The sequence below is a fragment of the Phyllobates terribilis genome, unplaced genomic scaffold (assembly GCF_046119375.1).
Source record: "Phyllobates terribilis strain yellow unplaced genomic scaffold, ASM4611937v1 Scaffold_2__4_contigs__length_985480577, whole genome shotgun sequence".
Lineage (NCBI taxonomy): Eukaryota > Metazoa > Chordata > Amphibia > Anura > Dendrobatidae > Phyllobates > Phyllobates terribilis.
This window is the reverse complement of record NW_027362762.1, coordinates 431,065,465-431,089,554: the sequence shown is the minus strand read 5'-3', so window position 1 is coordinate 431,089,554 and position 24,090 is coordinate 431,065,465. Positions and strand designations below refer to the sequence as shown.

The 24,090-nt window shown below is 43.9% G+C and overlaps 1 protein-coding gene across 1 annotated transcript in view; it reads right to left on the bottom strand.

Moving 5' to 3' along the window:
* The window catches only part of VPS53 (VPS53 subunit of GARP complex), a 267,635-nt gene that overhangs the window by 190,173 nt on the left and 53,372 nt on the right, over positions 1 to 24,090 (bottom strand). Inside the window, exon 2 of the mRNA XM_073665297.1 lies at positions 11,794 to 11,874. Coding sequence (XP_073521398.1) covers positions 11,794 to 11,874 — 81 coding nt within the window. The remainder of the gene's footprint in view (positions 1 to 11,793; positions 11,875 to 24,090) is intronic.

Here is a 24,090-nt window from a genome sequence, read left to right as displayed (position 1 = left end):
GGCCCGATTATAACGCATCGGGTATTCTAGAATATATATGCGGCCGACCGGGCGCGACTAATCAGCGAAGCGGTGTTTAAATGGGTTGTGCACTACTTTAAATTAACCCCCCAATGTATCCCCCCGGGGCCCCTAATGAATTTTGTAATTATGTCATGTTGTCAAAACTGCTTGTGACAACATCGTTGACCACGCGGCAAGTGTGAAGGGAGGACCGGGGAGCGAGGCTGCCGGTCGGGGTACTAAATTTGGCGATCGTGTTGTTGTCTGCTTGCCCTGGATTCTGGAGATTCATTCACCCGACTATGGGATACCGCATCGTGTTCCTGCCTAGCGGCAGTGTGTTGCGGTGTCTCCTGTTCCCGACGTTGTCTGTGAGATTCCGCATCCTGGGCTTGTCTGGCGGCAGTGTGCTGTGGTGTCTCCTGTTGCCGACGTTTTCTGTAAGATTCCGCATTCAGGGCTTGTGTGGCAGCAGTTTGTTGTGGTGTCTGTTGCTCTCGAAGTTGTCGTTTCCTTGCTGCTTCTGCTGCTTTTCTGTCATCCTCAGTGGCGTATTTTCGCTTACTACCCATTGGAAGACAGGAAGCATAAATCGTGATAACGTGCAGTAAAGAAGTATCTGTTCAGCACACTGTGATTGGCAGAACGTGTTCACTGAACGTGACAGAAGTACATCACACTCTGACTGACCGTGTTTAGTAAACGTGACTGAACTATGTCGCACTGTGATTGACAGAAAGTATTCATTAAACGTGACAGAAGTACCTCACACACTGTGACTGACAAAACATGTTCAGTACGTCATGGGCAGTTGGTGAGTCACATGACCACATCGGCGGAGTCAGCCCTGCTATCTCCCAACGGTGGCATACTTATTTTAAATCCGGCGCTAATTGGCCGGAGAGCATGTTTAAATTTGGCGCCAAAATCGCTGATCGGTCGCGGCTGGCAGCCGCGACCAATCAGCAGAGCGGTGTTAAAATTTTGCGCCAATATCGCTGATTGGTCGGAGCCGGTGGCCGCGACCAATCAGCGAACCGTGTTAGTGAGGATCGGGGAGAGGCGCTGTCTGTGCGGGTACTTCCGCTGCGAGCAGCCGGGAGATGACCGGCTGGCGCCGGTCATCTCCCGGCTGCATCGCAGCAGACCTCCATGCGGCTACTGTCGGGATATCAGCGGCTAGGGCCGCTGATCTCCCGACGGCAAGTGTGAAGGGAGGACCGGGGAGCAGGGCCGCCGGTCGGGGTACTTCTGCTACGAGCAGCCGGCAGATGACCGGCTAGCACCGGTCATCTCCCGGCTGCGTCACCGCTGATCTCCCGACGGCGGCCTGCGTGTTTCCAATCCGGCGACAATTTGCGGCCGGACTGCGCTCGTTGCTGATTGGTGGCGGCCGCTGGCGCCGACCAATCAGCGAACCGTGTTAGTGAGGACCGGGGAGCTGCGCTGCCTGTGCGGGTACTTCTGCTGCGAGCAGCCGGCAGATGACCGGCTAGCACCGGTCATCTCCCGGCAGCATCGCCTCTGACCTCCGTGCGGCAGATGAGCCACTAACGGCCGCCATCTTGTTCTGAAATCCCGCGTCGCTGATTGGCCGCGGCCGGACCAATCAGCAATGCAGGATTTCCTGGACGGACAGACAGACAAGATAAGCCAATTATATAGTAGATATATGTTTGAGCAGATCATAATGGTTATGGGATGGCATCCTCGTCTGCCAGGGGACACAAAAAAATTAGGCACATTGGTTCTTCTATTTCCAATTCTGTGAAATAGTTAAAGCAGGTCATAGGAAGCTGAAAAAATGATACCTTGATATCTGTGATCCAATGTTTTATTCCAGAATAAACCTCATTTTTCTTAATACGTAAGTGAGCTGTTAAGATCTATGGGCCGTACATAAATCTCCCTGAGAATCTGCCTCCAGAGCTTATTTTAAATGAAAGGGTGTGTTATCAGTGTGAGGCATGTAATAACTGACAGTCTGTTCTCCTGATCAACATGTCTCACACTAGTAACTCCTCCTTTCATTTAAAATAAGCTCTGGAGGCAGATTCTCATGCAGATATATGCCCGGCATATAGATCTTAACAGCTCATTTACATTTTAAGAAAAATGTAGATTTCTCTAGAATAAGACATCGGATCACAGATATCAAGGTATCATGCCTATGACCTACATGCCCATATAGACGACTTGATTCTACTGACAGAATCCCTTTTAAGGGAACCTGTCACCAGAAAAAAACGCTAGTAACCTGCAGATATGGGGTTAATCTGCAGGTTAATAGCATATGTTAAATGCCCGACGCCTGAACTTAGCTAAAACGCTGCAGGGAGAAAATTAACTTTACTCCCCCTCCGTTTCCAGTTTCAGTCACTGTAACCGCACCCCCGGAACTGACTGACAGCCAGCCCCAATGCACCGAAAGTGTCAGTCAAGGCCGGAGGCACAGTTACAGCTGCCGCTCTGTATACTCAGACCGGTGACTGAACCTGTGCCAGCGCAGTGACTGAAGCCCAAACACTGCCGGGGGAAATAAAGCTTATTTTCTCCCTGCAGCGTTCGGCTAAGTGTGGGCTTCGGGCAGGTTAATAACACTATTAATCTGCAGATTAACCCCATAACTGCAAGTTAAGTGCACACATAGCATTTTTGATGCGTTTTCGTAGCAGTTTTTCGGTGCGGAAACGCATCAAAAACGCTTGGTAATCGGTCTGCCAGCTATTGCAATGGCAATCCTGATGTGCTATGCACATGATGCGAAAATTTCCACTCAGGATTGACATTGCAGAAAAAAAAGCAGCATGTCCATTGTATGCAGCGTTTCCCGCCCTTTAATTGAACAGCAGCAAATCCGCAGGTATAATATTTATACCTACGGATTTGCTGCGCTTCAATTAAAAAGTCAATGGGCGGTGAAACGCTGAGGAAACGCTGCGAGTGGTACCCGACTTGGCAGAGGAGGACTACTACTCCCCTCATCCGACCACAGCTCCCGCTGATAACAGCGAGAGTGGCGCGGCTGAGGGAAGTAGTAGTCTCCTCAGCAGAGCCAGCATGCGCGCGGTGTAAAAAAAAAAAAAAAAAAACATTATTCTCACCTGTTCGGCGCCCCCCGGTTTCCTCGAAATGGCCCCCAGCGATGTCATCCTCCTGGTGGCCGGTGGTACACTGCGGGGAGAGCGCTCGCTCCCGGCAGTGTACATCGCTGAGCTGCCAGGACCTGCGGTCACATGAGCTCTCAGCTGAAGATCAGCTGGAGATATTATTAGCCGCAGAGGGGGCTAGTATTCATGGCCCCTTCCCTGGCTATTAATATCAGCCCGCAGCTGTCTGTTTAGCCTTTTCTGGTTAGATTTTATAGGGGGACTCTATGTCAATTTTTTTCTGTGGTCCCCCTGTAATCTAGCCAGTAAAGGCTAAGCAAACAGTTGTGGGCTGATATTAATAGCCAGGGAACATTTTTGGCAAATGGCCCCTTCCCCGGCTACTAGTATCAGCCCCCAGGGGTCGGCTCTCCCTCTGCTGGTTATGAAAATGACGCGGGAGCCCACGCCATTTTTTTTTTACATTTTCGGCTCTGTGCTCACGATCTGGATGTAGCAGCGCTTTGGACGCATATTCTTGCTGCGTCCAAAACGTTGCATTTTATTGAATGCAGGTAAATCCACATGTGTTCACTGAACCATGCAGATTTATCGCATTCAATACTTTCTAGTGGTAAAATTTCTGTTGTGGAGACTAGCGACTCCGCAAGAGAATTTTACATGCTGCGGTCCTGAAAGACGTACCGCACGTCAATGTCCACGGGTGATTCACAACCTCTGATGCACTCATAGTGGACATGGGATTTCTAGAGGTCCCATCCACTATGCTGTAACATCTGGACGCTGCAGGTTTGACGCTGTATAAACACTCAGCGTCAAACCCGCTCCTGATCGTGGCCACGTACCCAAACTCACCCGCATCATGCCAATTTCTGTAGCGGACATGCTAGTCTCCGCTGCAGATTTTGACAGATTGAATTGTCATTATATGCAGTGGATTCACATGTACCGACAACAAAAGTGCGGCATTAGAACACCGCGTTTCGGACGCAGCAAAAATACACTGCGTCCAAAGCGCCGCTTGTTGCTGTTCGTGGGGATATAGCGACTAACGAAACAGCTGTGAGCTGTTAACCCCTTTACAGCCTGTGCCGTAATTGTATGCACAAGGCTGTAACCCCCGGTTCAGTGCGGCGCTGAGCCCGCAGTGAACCGGGCACACCAGCTGATTATTACAGCTGACAAGTGCCCACAACAGCCGCGGGTGGAATCGCGATCCATCCTCGGCTGTTAACATGTTAAATGCCGCTGTCAATCTCTGACAGCGGCATTTAACTTGCGCAAACCGGATGAGCGGCACTTACCCTGCCCATCGGCGACCCAGTGACATGATCGCGGGTCACCGATGGGTTGGCATGACAACCCTGGGTCTGCAGCATTTCTGCTGCATAGAGGTGATCTGCTGATCATCTCTATGTAGCAGAGGCGATCAGACAAATGCTGCTTCTAGTCTCCTATGGAGACTATAGAAGCAAGCAAATAGTGAAAAAAAATGTTTTTAAAAATATTTTAAAAGAATATAAAAGTTTAAGGCTATGTGCACACGATGCAGAAATGAAGCAGAAAATTTCTGCATCATTTCTGCATCTCCCTGGCAGAAAAAACGCATGCAGATTGTGCATGCGTTTTTCCTGCAGAATACATGCGGATCCACATGCAGATTCACATGCGTTTCCGCATGCAGATTGACAAGCGCTTTCCAGGCGATTTTAGCATCACTTGGAAAGTGCTTGACAACTAGGTCACACTATATAAATCCATGCAAACAGCATGGATTTATATAGTGTGACCCGAGAGAGTGTATATACTTACCTCCGATGGCCCGCGCTGTCCTGCTCACTCCGTTCTCCCGGCAACTTTGAATTGAAAGACCTGCCGACGTCAGCGTCACGTGACCCGTCACATGACTCTGACGTCACCGCAGGTCCTACAACTCACTGCAAGTGTCGGGAAGCAAGCAGGAGCGCTGCGCGGGCCGACAGATGGTAAGTATATATATATTTTTTATTTTATTCTTGTTTTTACAGCTTTTTTAATGGTACCTGGGTGTGGATGAGACTCTCCTCTCCTCCACACTCGGGTACCATCCGCACATTAGAACGCACCAATTACGCAAGTACAGATGCAGTCTTGCGGAATTGGCGCATTCTAATGCAAGTCAATGGCGGTGAAAAAGCAGCGCTTCCGCAAAATTAAATGACATGCTGCGGATTTTTGAGCGCAGCGTTTACGCTGCGGAAATATCCGCATCATGGGCATAGCACATGCGGATTTAAATTGTGGAACATTGCTTCCCTTCTACCATGCGTTTTTCATGCGTTTCTGCGTTTTTTTTTGCAGTTGCGTAAACGCCGCGGAAACGCATGAAATGCGCATCGTGTGAACTCAGCCTAAATCACCCCCCTTTTGCCCCATTCAAAATAAAATAATTAAAAAAAAAAAAACACATACACATATTTGGTATCGCCGCGTTCAGAATGGCCCGATCTATCAATATAAAAAAAAGAATTAATCCGATTGGTAAACGACGTAACAAGAAAAAAATTCTAAACGCCAGAATTACGTTTTTTTGGTCGCCGCAACATTGCAATAAAATGCAATAACGGGCGATCAAAACATCGGATGTACCCCAAAATAGTATCACTAAAAACTTCAGCTCGGCGCGCAAAAAATAAGCCCTCACCCAGCCCCAGAAAAATGGCGCCATTTTTTTTTTTTTTTAACAAACTTTGGAATTTTTTTTCACCACTTAAACAAAAAAGAACCTTGACATGTTTGGTGTACCAAAACTCGTAATGACCTGGAGAATAATAATGGCAGGTCAGGTTTAGCATTCAGTGAACGTGGTTAAAAAAAAAAAAAAAAAAAAAAAAAAAAAAAAAAAAACAACATCTGTGGTATTGCACTTTTTTTGCAATTTCACCATACACGATATGGTAAAACTAGTAATGGTGTTTAAAAGTACAACTCGTCCCGCAAAAAATAAGCCCTCATACGGCCATATTGACCAAAAAATAAAAACTCTATAGCTCTGGGAACATGGGGAGCAAAAAATGAAAATGCAAAAACGGAAAATTCCATGGTCCTTAAGGGGTTAATAATAGCCAGGGACCATGTTTGCCTAATGGCACCTTCCTAGGCTAAAAATAGCAGCTCACAGCTGCCCCAAAAATTACATGAATGGGAATACTAATGAAGATTGGGTGAATAGGATTAGCTGACACCTATCTCTTTTGTTTGGTGATGACAAGTTGTCAATCAGACCCTTTCATCACCAAACATAATTAAAGTAAAGAGTTAAATAAACACACAGAGTAAACACTTTATTTGAAATACAACAGACACATTCTTTAATCATTTAAATTAACCAATATACTCACCCCAGTTCTGATGGTAATCCAAGGGTTAAAGCAATGTCCCACCAAATAACTTAATTTAGCTCCAAAAAGCATTCATTGATGTACAAAAAAGCTTATAAAAATGCATCAAAAAACGCACGTTTTTTCCACAACGTTTTTCCTGCCAAGGAATGCAGAAACGCTGCAGAAATTTCTGCTTCAAATCCTGAACGTGCAGACATACCCTAATAGCGTTTTCTCTGGGGACAGGTTCCCTTTAAAACTGGCCATATACTTGAGTTTGATGGAGGTACCGAGAAGGACACACTTGAGGACGTTCATACAAGACATCCCTCAAAAACAAAAAATTAAGACCAGACCATGGAACGTTTTAACATCCTTATTAGGGTATGCGCATACGTTGAGAAACATGCAGCCTCAAAAACGTTGCGTTTTTGCCGAGTTTTTTCAGTGCATTCAATGTATGAAAAAAATCAGCCAAAAACGCACAGAGAGTTGACATGCAGCAGAATATTTTCTGCACCAAATCTTCAAGTTAAAAATACTCAATGTGTGAATGACACTTCAGGTTTCTCATTCACTTTGCTGGCATCAGGTTTTGCTAGCATATCTGCATGGCAAATCTGCACCAAATCTGCAACGTGTGCACACAGCCTTAGGATGTACTTCCCAGCATCAACTTTACTGACCCTTATGATAAAGTGCCTGTTGCATCCTTTAAACGGGGAAGGGAAAAAAATAGCTACCACTCTTGCGTTGCATACAAAACTTCTTAAAGAAACATTTAAACTCTTTGTGGTTTAAAAAGAAACACAAATATATCAGGTTCTTGAAGATTATTCTAGATTTTTTCTCCTTTCTATAATTTCAGTCTCTTAACATAAAAAAGCAAACAATCGCAATGGGAGATTATTATAATGGTGAGCTGGGACTGACTGGTGTACTCAGGAGATATAACCAAGGAGCACACAAATGAGAACAGTGACCTCTAGTGGATGTAGATGATGCAACCATGTTACTCTTGTGTCAATCTGGTCTTAAAGACTATAGGAGACATTACAATTTATTATCCCACCTATAATAAGAATTGTAAAATGATCAGTAAAATTAGCAAGCATGTTTTGAGTTGACTCGATATGTCATTTGGCACAACGCTTTGTTGTATTACAGTGTTATTTGTGTTTCCAATAGGAATCCAGGTAAACATATGGCATTATATATCACAATGTACAGAAGAAAAGAAAAATACACTTTTAACATCTGTATATAAATAAAAGGAAACGTGATGCTATGATTATTCTCCATCACACACGCAGGCGTTGCTACTAACAGAAACCTTTTCCATGGGTCCCCAAGCGAACCAGAGTTTTTAGGTACATCACCATAAACCACTCTTATCACCTACCCAAAGGATATGACCACTGGGATCCACTCCGATCACAAGAAATCGTCCCATATGTGAATGAAGCGTTAGTGAGCATGTGCAACCACTGCTCCTCCAACTATACAATAACTATCTATTATAGATCGTGAATAGAGCAGTGGCCGCACATGCTCACTAACGCTACATTCACACAGGAGACTTTGTGGCCTCTGATATCAGGATCAGTCTTCGCAACTGTACCCCAGCAAATAGACATTTTTCATCCCATGTTTATGGGACAACCCCTTTAGTCTTGTTCTTTATAGAACAACCTTAGATGGTAAGAAAAGGGCCAAACATTGCTTATATCTGTATACAGCAGCTCCTACTGAGCTAAACAGGAGAAGTAAGAGCCTGGTGGTGACAACAGGCAGTGTATGAGATCAGAGAATCTGACAAGAGTCAGGTATTGTCATATGCAACTTGCCTCTTCAGAGAAAAAGAGGACTTGAACTCTATAGCGCCACCTATTGGAATCAGCAATCCTACAAGTCACAACCAACCAGGTATTGTCAGACATTACAAATCATTTCTGCATCTGTTTGCGTATACCTAAACATGACCCAAATTGCACATTTTTCCAAGCTTGGTTTAGTGAATTTATTTGTATAGAAGATGTGATAATAAAGGGTAACAGAGCTAAGAGATGTGCGAAAGGAGCAGGAAAAGTGCATTGAGGAACGTTGGTTTGACGATAATCTAGCAGTCTGAACAGGCAGCCGGTCACCCTATGAAGGAGCAAACACTCGCTCATCGGGGGATGTGATCTGTAGGTTTTCACAAAAGATCATCATTCTAGGAAGCAACAAGACTCACGCTGCCGAGAACTATGGCAGCCAATGCGCACGGAGGGATCTATTACAGAAGGATGAGTACGCAGCATTAAGTGCAGTCTGCACTTGTGTAAATGGGATATTAAATCAATGTGGATAGGTAACTGATCAGCGGTCACTCAACGCTGCAAAAATCGGGGAATGTAAATCCATTTATAGAATAGTGAGATTAACTGGATAGGACAATAGAGAGAAGGACAAGAGGTGCAGGGGCACAAAGAAATATTACAGTAGGTGGACTAGCTTAAATTGTGGGGGATAGGTGAAAGTAATGGAGGTTTAAAAGTGGCCTGGAGGAGTGCATGGGCACAGTTTTAGGCAAGTAATTGCACTGAGGGGTAGACTGTGTCAGTTTTAATCATCAGTGTTTCATCAGTGATTTTTCACTGATGTAAAAAAAAAAACATTTGCAAAGCTTCTCCTATCCATTGCAATGTTAATCACAGACAGCACATGGATGCCACACAGATAAAACACGTATGTGACTCCTGGACATCTGGATGAGGTATGTGTCCGAGTCAGCAGATTGGGAAGATAACCATGTACATACTTCAATAACAAGGATCCCTACATTAACAGATAAAAAGAAAAAGAATGACATCTATAGCCTGGAAAAATGGATTTGAGAGCTCAGAATGAAAACTATAATATAACCCAAAAACGGCTGCAAGAGGCTTAAGATAAAGGAAAAGTGTAGGCAATGGGATTCTAGGGACTCATTACAAGGACAGCCAGATTGTTGGGGGGAGGGGGGCTTGTGCCCAGAAATCCCCTTTAAATTCACAATGTAATGAATGTGGTACACACAAGCCCCCTGTCACCACCAACATACTACATACAACATTAAAATGGTGGCCCAGATGTGATTTCCAATTTATTAGTCATCTGATAGTTTTTTATATTTTTATATTTTCTTCAGCTTGGTTTTCCCTTAAAATATTATATTTCATTATTGTACTAGAATTTCCCTGTTTTTTTGCTACAATATGAACACCGAAAAGAGAGGGTCAGTTTGGGGGGGCAAGAGGGTATTGGGGATAAAGTTATTGAGTTTCATTTATACTCAAGAACAACAAATGTGACTATTCCTTACTCAAGTGTATTTGATTTATAACGATCCTGTTTTCCCACTGTTGTCTTTTATATTCTATTGAATAAAAAGTCTTGATTTAAAAAAAAAAAAAAAGGGGGTGGTCCAGTACCTAAAATGTCCTTTCTAAATATTGATCTTTACACCCTAACCACTTCTGTAATTAACTTTGTTAGAAAATACCGTACACTTCTCCCTATGTAGCTAATCCTTAAATGTGTTTTTTTTTTACTTCACTTCCTGAGATGTTTTGTTTGAGAAGAGGCTCAAACAGGACATCACAGGAGGCTGGGGCTGCATTTGCTTTCTTGTAGAGTTTATCGCCCCTCCTGGAACAGGAAGTCAACAGAGGGTAGCGCTACAATTACTTACTACAGTTTATTGCATCGCTGTCCTTTGACGATGTCCTGGATCCATGCTGATAGAAGCTGTGGGAGAGGTGAGTGCAGCACTGGTACTCTGCTTCTATCGCCACCGCATCTTCTGTGAAAAAAGATCTCATCAACGGGCAGAGATAGAGGTTACTGATCCTGCACCACCATCAATCGAATCACCATCCAGGGTAGGTAATAGAAGCTGTGTAAGTGACATCAGTGCCACCCCCTGATGGCGATTCGTTTGAGAGCGGTGCTAGAAGCTGTGGGGTGATCAATTCATGTAAATAAAGCCTAACTTCTAATGGAAATAAATAAAAAGGCACCTCTCAGGATACCCTATGTAAGTATACACACAGAAATTAGCAGTCAATAAAACAGTGATACAATAGAGTGCTCAGTGCAAATAAAAAGGTTTTATCTTACCAAGTTCTTGAAGCCAGATAACTGACAGATGCCGGAGAATAGAGCCCGCTAGATAGATAAGTGACCTACTATCCCCTGTCGTGCCCTGTATGGCTCCCACCCTAACAAGGGCAGTAACCAAGTGTGTCACCTAGAGTTGGGTAAAAGGTCCTCCCAAAAGAAATCCCTTCCAATGCGGTTCTACGACAATAGCAAGGCCTCATGGGGGGAGTGTACTTGCAAAGACAGGAAGATCCAAATCAAAGGGGTTGCAGTGGCAATGAGACCATAGCATGAAGAGTGCAGAGTGCTGGGTACTGCCCTTGTTAGGACGGGAGCCATACAGGGCACAACAGGGGATAGTAGGTCACTTATGTATCCAACAGGCTCTGTACTATGGCATCTGTAGGTGATTTGGCTTCAAGAACTTGGTGAGATAAGATCTTTTTATTTGCACTGGTTGCACTGAGCACTTTACTATTGTATGACTATGTTTTATTGACTGTCGATTTCTGTGTATATACTTAAATAAAAAAGTACCTTCTGGGAAATCATATATATTTCCATTATAAGTTAGGTTTTATTTACATGTATTGAGGACTCTCCTGCTGATGTAGTAATTATCCTCTCAAGAGTTAATGTAGCCATCACTGATGGACTTGTAGTCTTGATAATAAGCTGTGGGGTGGCACTGGTGTCTCTCACTGCTTCTATCTCTGCCCCTCGATGATGATTTGCTTTAGTTAGAAGACGCGTGGGAGGCGATAGAAGCAGAGTGCCGGCGCTGTACTCACCTCTCCCACAGTGTCTATCACCCAGGATCCAGGACATCTTTAGAGGGTGATGATGTAAGAAACGGTCCTCCCCTGATGAAGTCCTGTTCCAGGAGGGGCAATAATAGACTCTGCAGAAAAGTGCAGGCCCAGCCTCCTGTGACGTCCTGCTTAAGACTTCTCGGGAAGTACAGTAAAAAAAACAAACTACACATTTTGGTATAAGCAGGATATGGAGAATTGTAGGGCATTTTATAATACCGCTAATTACAAAAGTGGTTAGGGTGTAAAGATAAATATTTAAAAAAAACATATTAGGTACTGGACCGCCCCTTAAACACAGCACATCTGCTCTAATGCAACTGGCGCCCAGTACTTGCACTGCCATACTTCATTATCTTTACAATGGCTAATCAGACTTACCTGTTCAGTTGGAAACAGAGTGTTAATATATTCTACAGCATTGAAGTCTGAACGATCCAATGGGTCCTGGCTTGGAAATACCTACAAATGAAAAAGAAATTACTTTTTAACCATTCAAGAACATCTATACATTAACAGGTATACTTGTTTATGTCCAAAAACCAATAGGTTCTAATATAATATAACAGATTAATAGCAAAGCAATCAGTTACCTAATGTCAGCACAATGGAGATATCATATAGACCAATGCACGACCCTTCTTACTTTGAGAGCCACTTTCTATATACATCTTACTATGCAGATACTAAACACAATACAATGTATGTTAAAGGGAATCTGTCCCCAAGGTTTTTGCTATGTAATCTGAGAGCAGCATAATGTAGGGGCTGAGACCACGATTCCAGCGATGTGTCACTTGCTGATCTGCATGCTGTCATTTTGATACAATTACTGTTTTCTCTGCAGATCTAGCAGTGCTCTGAATACTGAGCTCTATACAACACCACCCAACCAATGATTGGCAGCTTTCTGTGTACACTGTACATAAGCAGAAAGTTGCTAATCCGTGGTTGAGGCAGGGTAACACAGAGCAGTTGACTAGGAGGCACAAGACACCTAATCCTGTAGTAATAATCTCCTGCTGACAAAACAGTGAATTTATGGACCAGAAATGTACAGCTCAGTAAGTGACATCGTTGGAATCAGGGTCTCTGTCTGCCCTTCAGCAAAAACCTGCTAACAGATTCCCTTTCAAGAAGGTTGCAATGCCACCCACAAGTTACTACTATGACATGCAATTTGCATAAGAAGAGAAAATCATTAGGAATTTCTATGATTTGAGTGTCGCAACAAGACAGCATTCACATATTACAGTATATAGCAGCGGCATAGTGCAATCGTTGGCTGCATGTCATGTATCACCCCCTATCTCACTGTATTGCCCCGGTCTTGGGATGCTATCAGATGATCGTATCTCATGATCCTTATGTGGATCTCCATACATGGACGGTCTGTGGGTCTTCCTGACCCGTATTAACAGCCTCATAGGCAAATATGAGGCTGTTTGTTTGGGGAAGGATAACACTGGCATACAGTGGTTTTGGTGCCAACGATGTCTGAACGGTTTTATATTAAGTTTATGGTGCTAATTAAGAATATGACTTTGGTTTTGCCAAATTGGCTCTAGTTTCTGAGATATTTAATAGTTAATTCATTACAGTAGAATTCTGGCTTTAAAAAGTCGCTTTTATAGCATTGTAAGCCTATAAATTGAAATACAAAATAATTCTATGGGATATTTCATTACCTAAGACACTGTTAAAGAGTCAAAAGACCAAAAGCTATTGCATTTGTTATCACACGAGTCGCATTGGGGGAATGCATTATTTTCATGGATGAATTCTCTCAAAAACTAGAACCAATTCAGCAGAAGTAATAGGACTTTTGCACTCAGCACCCTCAAAATATCCTAAATCCATTCAAAAAACTATCACCTGAATTTTTTTTTTTTTTTAGTAGACCTGTGTAATCACCACCCCGTGCATTATGGTATAGGGAGCATGAAATACGGTACTCTCGTCTGAAAGCGGCCTTAAATTTCCAGGATTAGAAAAAAACTATGTAATTCATAGTCAAAGTTTTATCAAAATGAACATGACATGCACCCACTGTTATCTTAATACAGCGCACCAAGATAACAGTGTGTGCATATCATCTACTCCATTACAATGTACCACTTGTACCTTAGACCCTGTAGACATTTACGGCCTTTTATTCTTGGTCTCGCACTTTGGGAACATTGTGTACTGATTCATGAGTAACTACACCAAGTGGGGGCACATAGCTAGGACATGGTTTCAGAGGAAGAGGAGCCGCAGGAGTGAGAGGAACCAGCAGAGCAAACATCATAGAAAGAGGAGGCACCGCAGAGTAGGGTGACGTCACCAGCATGGAGGAAGGAGCCACAGTGCCACTAAAGCCTTTTCATGGTTCCTTCTCCTACAGTGATTTTTAAAAGCAACTCTACAGGCAACTGTCACTCATCTGCCGAAGTCAATAGTCATAAGCCACAGCGTGGGCACCTCTGTTCTAGATCTAGAGGCTGCAAACTTTGGTACATGTGTCATGTTTGCTGGGTACACTTGGAAGTGTAATCACAAAATCTCACAGTTGGTGCAAATACAGTTGGCCAGGGCTGAAGCGGTGCTGGCAAGATCTCCAGAACCAATGCATGAAGGGGCACTGCCTATCAGGGCCAAACCTCCGACTTCTCAATTTCCATGACATCGACTCCCTCATACATGGCTCGTGTTTAAGTGATAAATTTACTGTAGTAAGATAGTAACATCAGGCTTTATATCATTATTATGATACAATAATCAAGCTATTTAGATAGAACATAAATATATTTATTGGAATACAACTTTAGAACAAAAAAACTTTTGCATATTTACAATTTATTATGCACTATGCAGTAAGTGGGAAAAAACAGTTTTGAACAAAAACATACTGAATAACATTTGTGCAGTCTATGAATTTCTTCTGAGAAATAGTATCGCCTCCATCAGATCCTCCTTCATAAATGACCTCAAATCTGACCTAATTATTTTAAGGCTAGAGAACAACCTCTCTACACTAACTTGGGTTGGTGGCAAAGCAGTAACCACATGGGCAACATCTCTAACAATTTCCGGGTATAAAGGAATTGCCTCGTGCACAGTCAGTTTTGATGAATAATTGAACTCTTCTACTTCTTTGAGAGCAAGTGAAAAATTTTGTAATTCCACAATTGCCCCTTTTCCAGCACGCCTCTTCAAGATGGAATCAATTTTAGGGGTTCTGGCAGCAATAGCCAATTTTCTCACTTTACTAATCAGAGTTGCAGCATATCCCTCTTGCAGACTATCTCTTATTGCCAGTTGCAGCGTGTGCACAACACAGCGCATGTGATGAATAGGAGAGAGGTGTGAAGCAGCTTCAACAAGATCATCTAATTGTGAAGAATCATTTTGCTGTTCTTCTGTAGTAATATCTGTTTCTTCCTCCGTTATGAGAACAGGGCTGTGGCCTTCCATCTCCAACATGCTGAATCTGAAATGTTCTTCTAGCTGCTGTTCACCTTCATTATCCTCATTCATCAGTTTAATTGTGTAGCATCGGCGTCTCTGCCCCTTGCTAGGCAGAGACGCCGTCCCTCTCACCTCCCCGCTCCTGGCGCGGCGTCCTCCAGCGCTTCTCTCCCTGCTGCTTCCGGCACGCGCTCCTTCCCCGGCTGTGTGCTTAGTGCGCGCTCCCCCTCTCTTAAAGGGACCGCGCGCGCCGTCCTAAAGAGTCCCCGGCCAATTGCCGGAGGACCTCCCATATATAAGGCACCTCCTCCAAAATGGAGGTGCCCGAGCAAAGTTGTTTGCACTGTGTCTGATCTGTGCTTCAGCCCTCAGGTCCCGCTGCTAGCCTGACTTCTCGTCCTGCCTGCCAGCCTGTTATCTGTCCGTTACCTGCCGAGCCTGCCAGCCTGCTCACCTGGAGCGCTCACCTGTTACCTGCCTTGGCTATCTGTCCGCTCACATGGGAGCATCCGCCTGCACCTGGTCCCTCAGCCTGGATCCTCCCTGGTCACGGTGTCGTTAGCTGCCGTACGACCAGGGTCGGTTCGGGTGGATACTTAGTCACGCCCCTCTGGGTTCCTCCTTGCACCTCGGCACAGAGGTTCCACCACCCGGACCCGTAACAAATTGTACTTATCATGTTTGAATAATTATCAGTTACAATAGCAAGAACCTGTTATTTTTTGTTCTTAATCCTGTTTTCCTGTTCACTCCAGCAGTTCTGAGATGAGGGAAGGCATTCCTTTTCTGTGTGTTTGCTTTTTTCCCCCCTAATCTGTAGAGGAGGAGCTTCACTACTTATGTACATAAACTGCAGCACCGATTCATCTCAGCTAAAAGTCTAGACCCTTAGATCAGGAATAGGACAGACATTTATAGGACATTTTATAACTTTCCGAAATTCTTATGAAAAAATATTCCCCACAAACTGCATTGAACTACTGTACCCAATTTATTATATGTTTTAGGAGTCAATCCATTCTTTACCGACTCCACCAAAATGGACACAGACTCCAACTCCACAGCCCTGCTGCCTATCACCAAAGCTGGCAATGCCTTTCTTTCTTACTCAGTAACTACATTTGGGGCTTAAATGACAGTCTGCCCTGGTGACAAATTCCATTTAAAACGATACGTTATATAAATCAAACGTTTCCACCTAAAATGTGGGAAAAATTCCAGCCTACAACCACAAAACAAGTAGACAGCCGGCCCAATACCACTACATGTAAGTGTCATACCAGCTTGTGTTATATGGCTTTCATATAGCATGGTTCACTGAGGGCTTCAGCCCTGACATTTCTTATAAAGAAGCCAGCTGCATACATTTTTAGATGGATGGTGACCTGATGAAAAGACAGAAGCTATGAAAAAGATAAGTAATCATAAAAAGGTCTTCTTTCCTGGCAGAGGTGGCCTGTGTACAGGCTGTCTAGGAAGTCATATACTGGTACATGGGAGCTCATGCATGAGTAGGCACACAGCTGTGTACAGGCTGTATGGGAAGTCATATACTGGTACATGGGAGCTCATGCATGAGCAGGCACACAGCTGTGTACAGGCTGTATGGGAAGTCATACACTGGTACATGGGAGCTCATGCATGAGCAGGCACACAGCTGTGTACAGGCTGTATGGGAAGTCATATACTGGTACATGGGAGCTCATGCATGAGCAGGCATACAGCTATGTACAGGCTGTATAGGAAGTCATATACTGGTACATGGGAGCTCATGCATGAGCAGGCACACAGCTGTGTACAGGCTGTATGGGAAGTCATACACTGGTACATGGGAGCTCATGCATGAGCAGGCACACAGCTGTGTACAGGCTGTATGGGAAGTCATACACTGGTACATGGGAGCTCATGCATGAGCAGGCACACAGCTGTGTACAGGCTGTATGGGAAGTCATATACTGGTACATGGGAGCTCATGCATGAGCAGGCATACAGCTATGTACAGGCTGTATAGGAAGTCATATACCGGTACATGGCAGCTCATGCATGAGCAGGCACACAGCTGTGTACAGGCTGTATGGGAAGTCATATACTGATTCATGGGAGCTAATGCATGAGATGAGCATTTCTGCAGGGCTTTCAAGGGGCTGCAATACATAAAAAAATATATTAAATATTGAGTTATACTTTAACCGCTCTTCATATCTGCATTCAAGACCCCAACACAATTGTGAGCAGAGCGTAGATTAGCCAGATTCTAATTTGCAAATAACAGTCTCTGATAACGCAACCCCATTACATGGCAGTGCAAGAGACAGAGGCCCCAATTAATCAAGATTAGCATTGTTCATGTTCAGGGGCGTAAAGGCTGTGGCCACAGAGGTCACGACTGGGCCCGTGTGGGCGGTGGCCCGCCGATGTCAGCAGAATCATTCAACTGGATGAGCGACCTCAGACACTACCAATTGAAATGTATTGCAGCGCACAGACCCATCGGGTCCATGCACGGCAATACACACTGCTGGCCAATGTCGGCGTAAAGGTGACTGGGGGCGCATGGCAGTGATGTCATGCTCTCTAGACACTTGCACACTGAAGTTAGATAGGGGCTGTGAATTATACCATTTGGGGGGACTATGGGCTGGGCAATATACTGTACCATATGGGGGGACTACGGGCTGTGCATTATACCATATGGGGGGGGGGGGGGGACTACGGGCTGTGCATTATACCATATGGGGACGACGACTACAGGCTGTGCATTATACCATATGGGGGGGGAACTACGGGATGTGCATTATACCATATGGGGGGGGGGGGGGGGACTACGGGATGTGCATTATACCATATGGGGGGGGGGGACTACGGGATGTGCATTATACCATATGGGTGGGGGGACTACGGGATGTGCATTATACCATATGGGGGGGGAACTACGGGCTGTGCATTATACCATATGGGGGAACTACGGGCTGTGCATTATACCATATGGGGGAACTACGGGCTGTGCAATATACCATATGGGGGAACTAGGGAACTACGGGCTGTGCAATATACCATATGGTGGAACTACAGGCTGTGCAATATACCATATGGGGGAACTACAGGCTGTGCAATATACCATATGGGGGAACTACAGGCTGTGCAATATACCATATGGGGGAACTACGGGCTGTGCAATATACCATATGGGGGAACTACGGGCTGTGCAATATACCATATGGGGGCACTACGGGCTGTGCAATATACCATATGGGGGCACTACGGGCTGTGCAATATACCAAATGGGGGGCCTACGGACTGTGCATTATACCATATGGGGGGGGCCTACGGGCTGTGCATTATACCATATGGGGGGACTACGGGCTGTGCATTATATGAGGGTCAGTCAATAAGTAATGCCTCCTATTTTTTTTCTCCTTAAATAAGGTAGTTATGTTAAATATTCGAATTTGGCACAATTCCTCAAACCTTCTCCAATCCACAGCAATTGCAACTTCCTGCACCAACAGGTGGCAGGACTGTATCCGTTTGCAAAATGGCTGACATCGATGTTCGTATTAGACAACGTTCTGTGATTGAATTCTTGCATGCAGAAGGTGAAACGCCCATTCGAATTCATGAGAGACTGAAAAATGTGTCCGGTGATGCAACAGTGGATGTCAGTACTGTTAGACGATGGGTTCGTCGCTGTAACACAGCTGAAGGGCCATCACCGTTGGCTGACAAAATGCGGAGTGGCAGGCTAGTAACCGCAGTGACTCCAAGCAACATTCAGTGAGTCGATGACATCATTCGTGGTGACCGCCGGGTGACTGCAGATGAATTGTGTGGCATTATCTGCCTCAGTAAAGGCAGTGTGATGAAAATTATTGGACAAATGGGATACAGAAAAGTTTGTGCACGGTGGGTCCCAAGAATGCTTTTCACCATGCTGGAATACATGCCCTTGTTAAACGGTGGACCAAGACTGTGGAAATGGATGGAGATTATATTGAAAAGTGACAAATTAATCGTTAATGTTGTGGTTTTCAACCTATGTAATTGCATTTGAATTTCTTGCCAATTAAAAGGAGAAATAAAATAGGAGGCATTACTTATTGACTGACCCTCGTACCATATGGGGGGACTACAGGCTGTGCATTATACCATATGGGGGGGAAACTACGGGCTGTGCATTATACCATATGGGGGGAACTACAGGCTGTGCATTATACCATATGGGGGGGGGGGGGACTACGGGCTGTGCATTATACCATATGGGGGACTATGGGCTGTGCATTATACCATATGGGGGACTATGGGCTGTGCATTATACCATATGGGGGACTATGGGCTGTGCATTATACCATATGGGGGACTATGGGCTGTGCATTATACCATATGGGGGACTATGGGCTGTGCATTATACCATATGAGGGACTATGGGCTGTGCATTATACCATATGAGGGACTATGGGCTGTGCATTATACCATATGAGGGACTATGGGCTGTGCATTATACCATATGAGGGACTATGGGCTGTGCATTATACCATATGAGGGACTATGGGCTGTGCATTATACCATATGAGGGACTATGGGCTGTGCATTATACCATATGAGGGACTATGCGCTGTGCATTATACCATATGAGGGACTATGGGCTGTGCATTATACCATATGAGGGACTATGGGCTGTGCATTATACCATATGAGGGACTATGGGCTGTGCATTATACCATATGAGGGACTATGGGCTGTGCATTATACCATATGGGGGACTATGGGCTGTGCATTATACCATATGGGGGACTATGGGCTGTGCATTATACCATATGGGGGATATGGGCTATGAATTATACTAATATGGGAAGTGCATTATACTATATGAAGGATTATGGAAAGTCCAGTATACTACAGTGGCATGTAAAAGTTTTGGCACCCCTGGTCAAAATTACGGTTATTGTTAACAGTTAAGCAAGTTGAAGATGAAATGATTTCTAAAAGGCCTAAAGTTAAAGATGACACATTTCCTTTGTATTTTAGGCAAAATAAAAGGCTCTCTTTTTATTCATTTTAAAAATTACAAAAAGGAAAATGGGCCGATGGAAAAGTTTGGGCACCCTTGGAGATTTGTGTGCTCAGATAACTTTGACCAAGGTTTCAGACCTTAATTAGCCTGTTAGGCTGCGTGCCCACTATGCGTTTTTCAAGCGGAATTTCCACAGCGTAAACGCTTGAAAAACGTTTGGTAATCCGTGCTCCATGATCCCCAGTGAAAATCTGCATGTTCTGTGCACATACTGCGGAGTTTTCCGCAGCGGATTTTCCTTGCGGAAAAATCCGCAGCATGACCATTATTTGTGCGTTTCCGCATGCAGATTTGAGGTCACAATGCATTTGAAAAACGCAAGTCAAATCCGCATGTAAAAACGCTGCAAAAACGCTTGAAAAACGCGTGTAAAATCCACAAGCGTTTTTACTGCCAAGAACATGCAGAAACGCTACGGAAATTTTCTGCTTCAATTCTGCATCGTGTGCACATAGCCTTAGGGTTATGTGTTGTTCACCATCATCGTTAGGATAGGCCAGTACAAAGCAGTAGACGGCTATAAGAAGATAGCAAAGCGTTTTCAAGTTGCCCTTTCCTCATTTCAAAATGTAATCGAGAAATGGCAGTTAACAGGTACAGTGGAGGTCAAGATAATGTCTAGAAGACCAAGCAAAATTTCAGTGAGGATTGCTTGTAGGATTGCTAGAGGCGCAAATCAGAACTACCGCTTGACAGCAAAAGACCTTCAGAAAGATTTAGCAGACTCTGGAGTCATGGTACATTGTTCTACTGTTCAGAGACAAATATGGCCTTCATGGAAGAGTCATCAGAAGAAAACCTCTCCTACCGTAAAATTCAGCGTGAGAAGTATGTAAAAGAACATCTAAACAAGTCTCTTGCATTTTGAAAACAAGTCCTGGGGACCGATGAGGTTAAAATAGAATTCTCTGGCCACAATGATCAAAAGGTATGTGTGGAGAAAAAAGGGCACAGAATTTCAGGAAAAGAACAACCAGCCAACCATTAAGCATGGGGGTAGATCAATCATGCTTTGGGGTTATGTTGCAGCCAATGGCACGAGGAAAATTTCACGGGTAGACAGAAGAATGGTCTCAATGAAATTTCAACAAATTCTTGATACAAATGTAACACCATCAGTAAAAAATCTGATGTTGAAAAGAGGATGACTTCTACAAATGGATAATGATCCTAAACACACGTCAAAATCCACAATAGACTACCTCAAAAGGCACAAGCTGAAGGTTTTACAATGGCCCTCACAGTCACCTGATCTGAACATCATTAAAAATCAGTGGCTAGACCTCAAAATAGCAACGCATGCAAGACGACACAGAAATCTCACAGAACTGGATGAATTTTCCAAGTAAGAATGGATGAAAATCCCTCAAACAGGAATTGAAAGAATTTTGACTAGCTACAAAAAGAGTTTACAAGCTGTGATAATTGCAAAAGGGGGTACTACTCATGCAAGGTGTCCAAACTTTTGCATAGGCCCATTTTCCTTTTTGTAATTTTTAAAATGTAAAAGATAAAAAAACATTATTTTTTTGGCCTAAAATACAAAGGAAATGTGTCATATTTAACTTTAGGCCTTTTAGAGATCATTTCATCTTCAACTTGCTTCACAATAACAGTAATTTTCACCAGGGGTGCCCAAACTTTTACATGCCACAGTATATGGAGGTCATGGGCTGTGCATTATACTAATATGGAGGTGCATTATCTTAAAACTTGCACCGGGGCCCATCAGACTCTAGTTACGCCACTGCTCATGCCGGTCTTGATGAGGTGGTGTGCTGCAGCCAAACACTCCTAATTCATCAAGAGGTGCAAGCCTCTTAAAAGGGTTCTCCGAGAATTATAAAATAAATGATATACATTTAAATATAAAAAAAAAAATCTAAATACCTTTATTTAGTAAAAAGGTATACTTTATCTGGTGCAGTCTCTCTGGATTTTTAATATGGCAGCTAATATCTATATGCCTGTGCACCGATCCTAGATTTCAGATGACAAACAGTAGGATGGGCTGCGTGAAGGACCTCTGCTCGAGACACACGTCAGGTCAGAGCAACGTCCGGTCACAGCAACGTCCGGTCATTGCGGTGTAAGGAATGCTGTCGTCTATTTGACAAGTGGGATTGCCATGCCCCTGTCCTGCCACAGCCCCGCCCACTTTGCCAAAACTGGATGAAAATGGAGTGAGAATGTTATAAGTTTCAAAAACCCCTTCACCACCTTGGGATTTTCCGTTTTTGAGTTTTTGTTTTTTGCTCCCTTTCTTCCCAGAGCCATAACTTTTTTATTTTTCCATCAATATGGCCATGTGAGAGCTTGTTTTTTCGGGACACATTGTACTTTTGACGTTCACTAAATGCTAAAACTGACCTGCCATTATGATTCTCCAGCTCATTACGAGTTTATAGATACCAAACATGTATAGGTTCTTTTTTATTTAAATGGGTTGTCCACTACTTTTAATATTTGGCCATTCTATTTTTATGTTGAAAATAAGTTTCTTTGTAAATACCTTGCTTTGAAATTACTGCCTGTGAGCGGCGCTATCACTGGACACTCACAGGCATCACATGACCCCCGGCTAATGTCACGTCAAGTGAGGCGTGACTCAGTACTGGGGTCCCCGCGATGGCTGCCGGGTTGTGGGTGGGAAACCCTGCCCACAGCCCATCACTCACCGTGTAACGCAGAAGTAAGCGGATGTCAGAGCCGGCTGCAGCCGGGGGTCACATGATGCCTGTGAGCGGCCAAGGATAGCGCCGCTCACAGGCAGTAACTGCAAAGCCAGGTATTTACAAAGATACTTATTTTCAACATAAAAATAGAATGGCCAAATATTAATAGTGGTGGACAACCCCGTTACGGGGTGAAAAAAAATCCAAAGATTGTCAAAAAAAAAAAAAGCAATGTCGCCATTTTCTGAGACCCCTAGCGTCACCATTTTTCGGGATCCGGGTGTCAGGTGAGGGCTTATTTTTTTGCGTGCCGAGCTGATGTTTTTATTGATACCATTTTGGGATAGATACAATATTTTGATCACCCATTATTTCATTTTATTGCAATGTAGTGGAGACCAAAAAAAAGAATCCTGTCATTTTGATTTTTTTCTAGTTACGCCGTTCAGAATAATTCTTCTTTTATATATTGATAGATCGGGTATTTCTGAAAGCAGCGATACCAAATATGTGTGATTATTTTTTTATTGTTTTATTTTGAATGGGGCAAAAATGGGGGCGAATTGTACTTTTATATATATATATATTTTTTTTTACTGTCTTCCTTAGGAGACTTGAAGTTGTGATCTTCAGATCGCCAGTGTTACACATAGCAGGGCTTCAGCCCAGCTACGTGTAACAAAAATGCTCATCTGCTATGAACGCGGACCACGGGGCAGCGCTCGTATCAGTTTGGCAATGACAACCACAGGGGCCTCCAAAGATACAAGTACACTTCTCAAAAACATTAAGGAAACATACAAATTACAAATGATTTAAAGGTGAAAATCTTTACTGATAAATATGTTGTAACTAGTTGAGAAAATTACGTATCAACATAAAAACCAAAATCTCAAACCAATTAAGGGCTGGGATTCTAAATCCCCCAGCAAATGGAAGTAAGATACTGAATATAATTTGTGAATTTCATGATACTGGAGTATGGCCTGAACGCACTCCTGACAACATCTGAGCATATTCTTGATGTGACGATGGACAGTGTCTTGGGGACCTCCTTGCAGGACCTGGATCAGGGTATCAGTGAACTCCTGATCAGTCTGTAGCATTACTTGGCAGCATTGGATGCACTGAAACATAAAATCCCAAAGGTTCTCAACTGGATTCAGGTCTGGGGAATGGGAAGACCAGTCAACGGCATCAATAAACATAGTCATCTAGGAACTGCTTACACACACTGACCGTATTGGGCCGGGTATTGACAGGAGGAACTAGGGGCCTATTGCTCCAGTGTAAGGTTTAACCAGGTATCTGAGAATTTCACCCAGTAACAGCAGCTGGGATAAAGTTACAGTAGCTATCAACAGGAGGTTTTTGAGACCCTCCAATAACATGCCACTGTACACCATCACAGACCCATCACCAGACTAGCAGGGCTGTGGAGTCAGTAAGCCAAACCTCAGACTCAGACTCCTGAATTTCCAC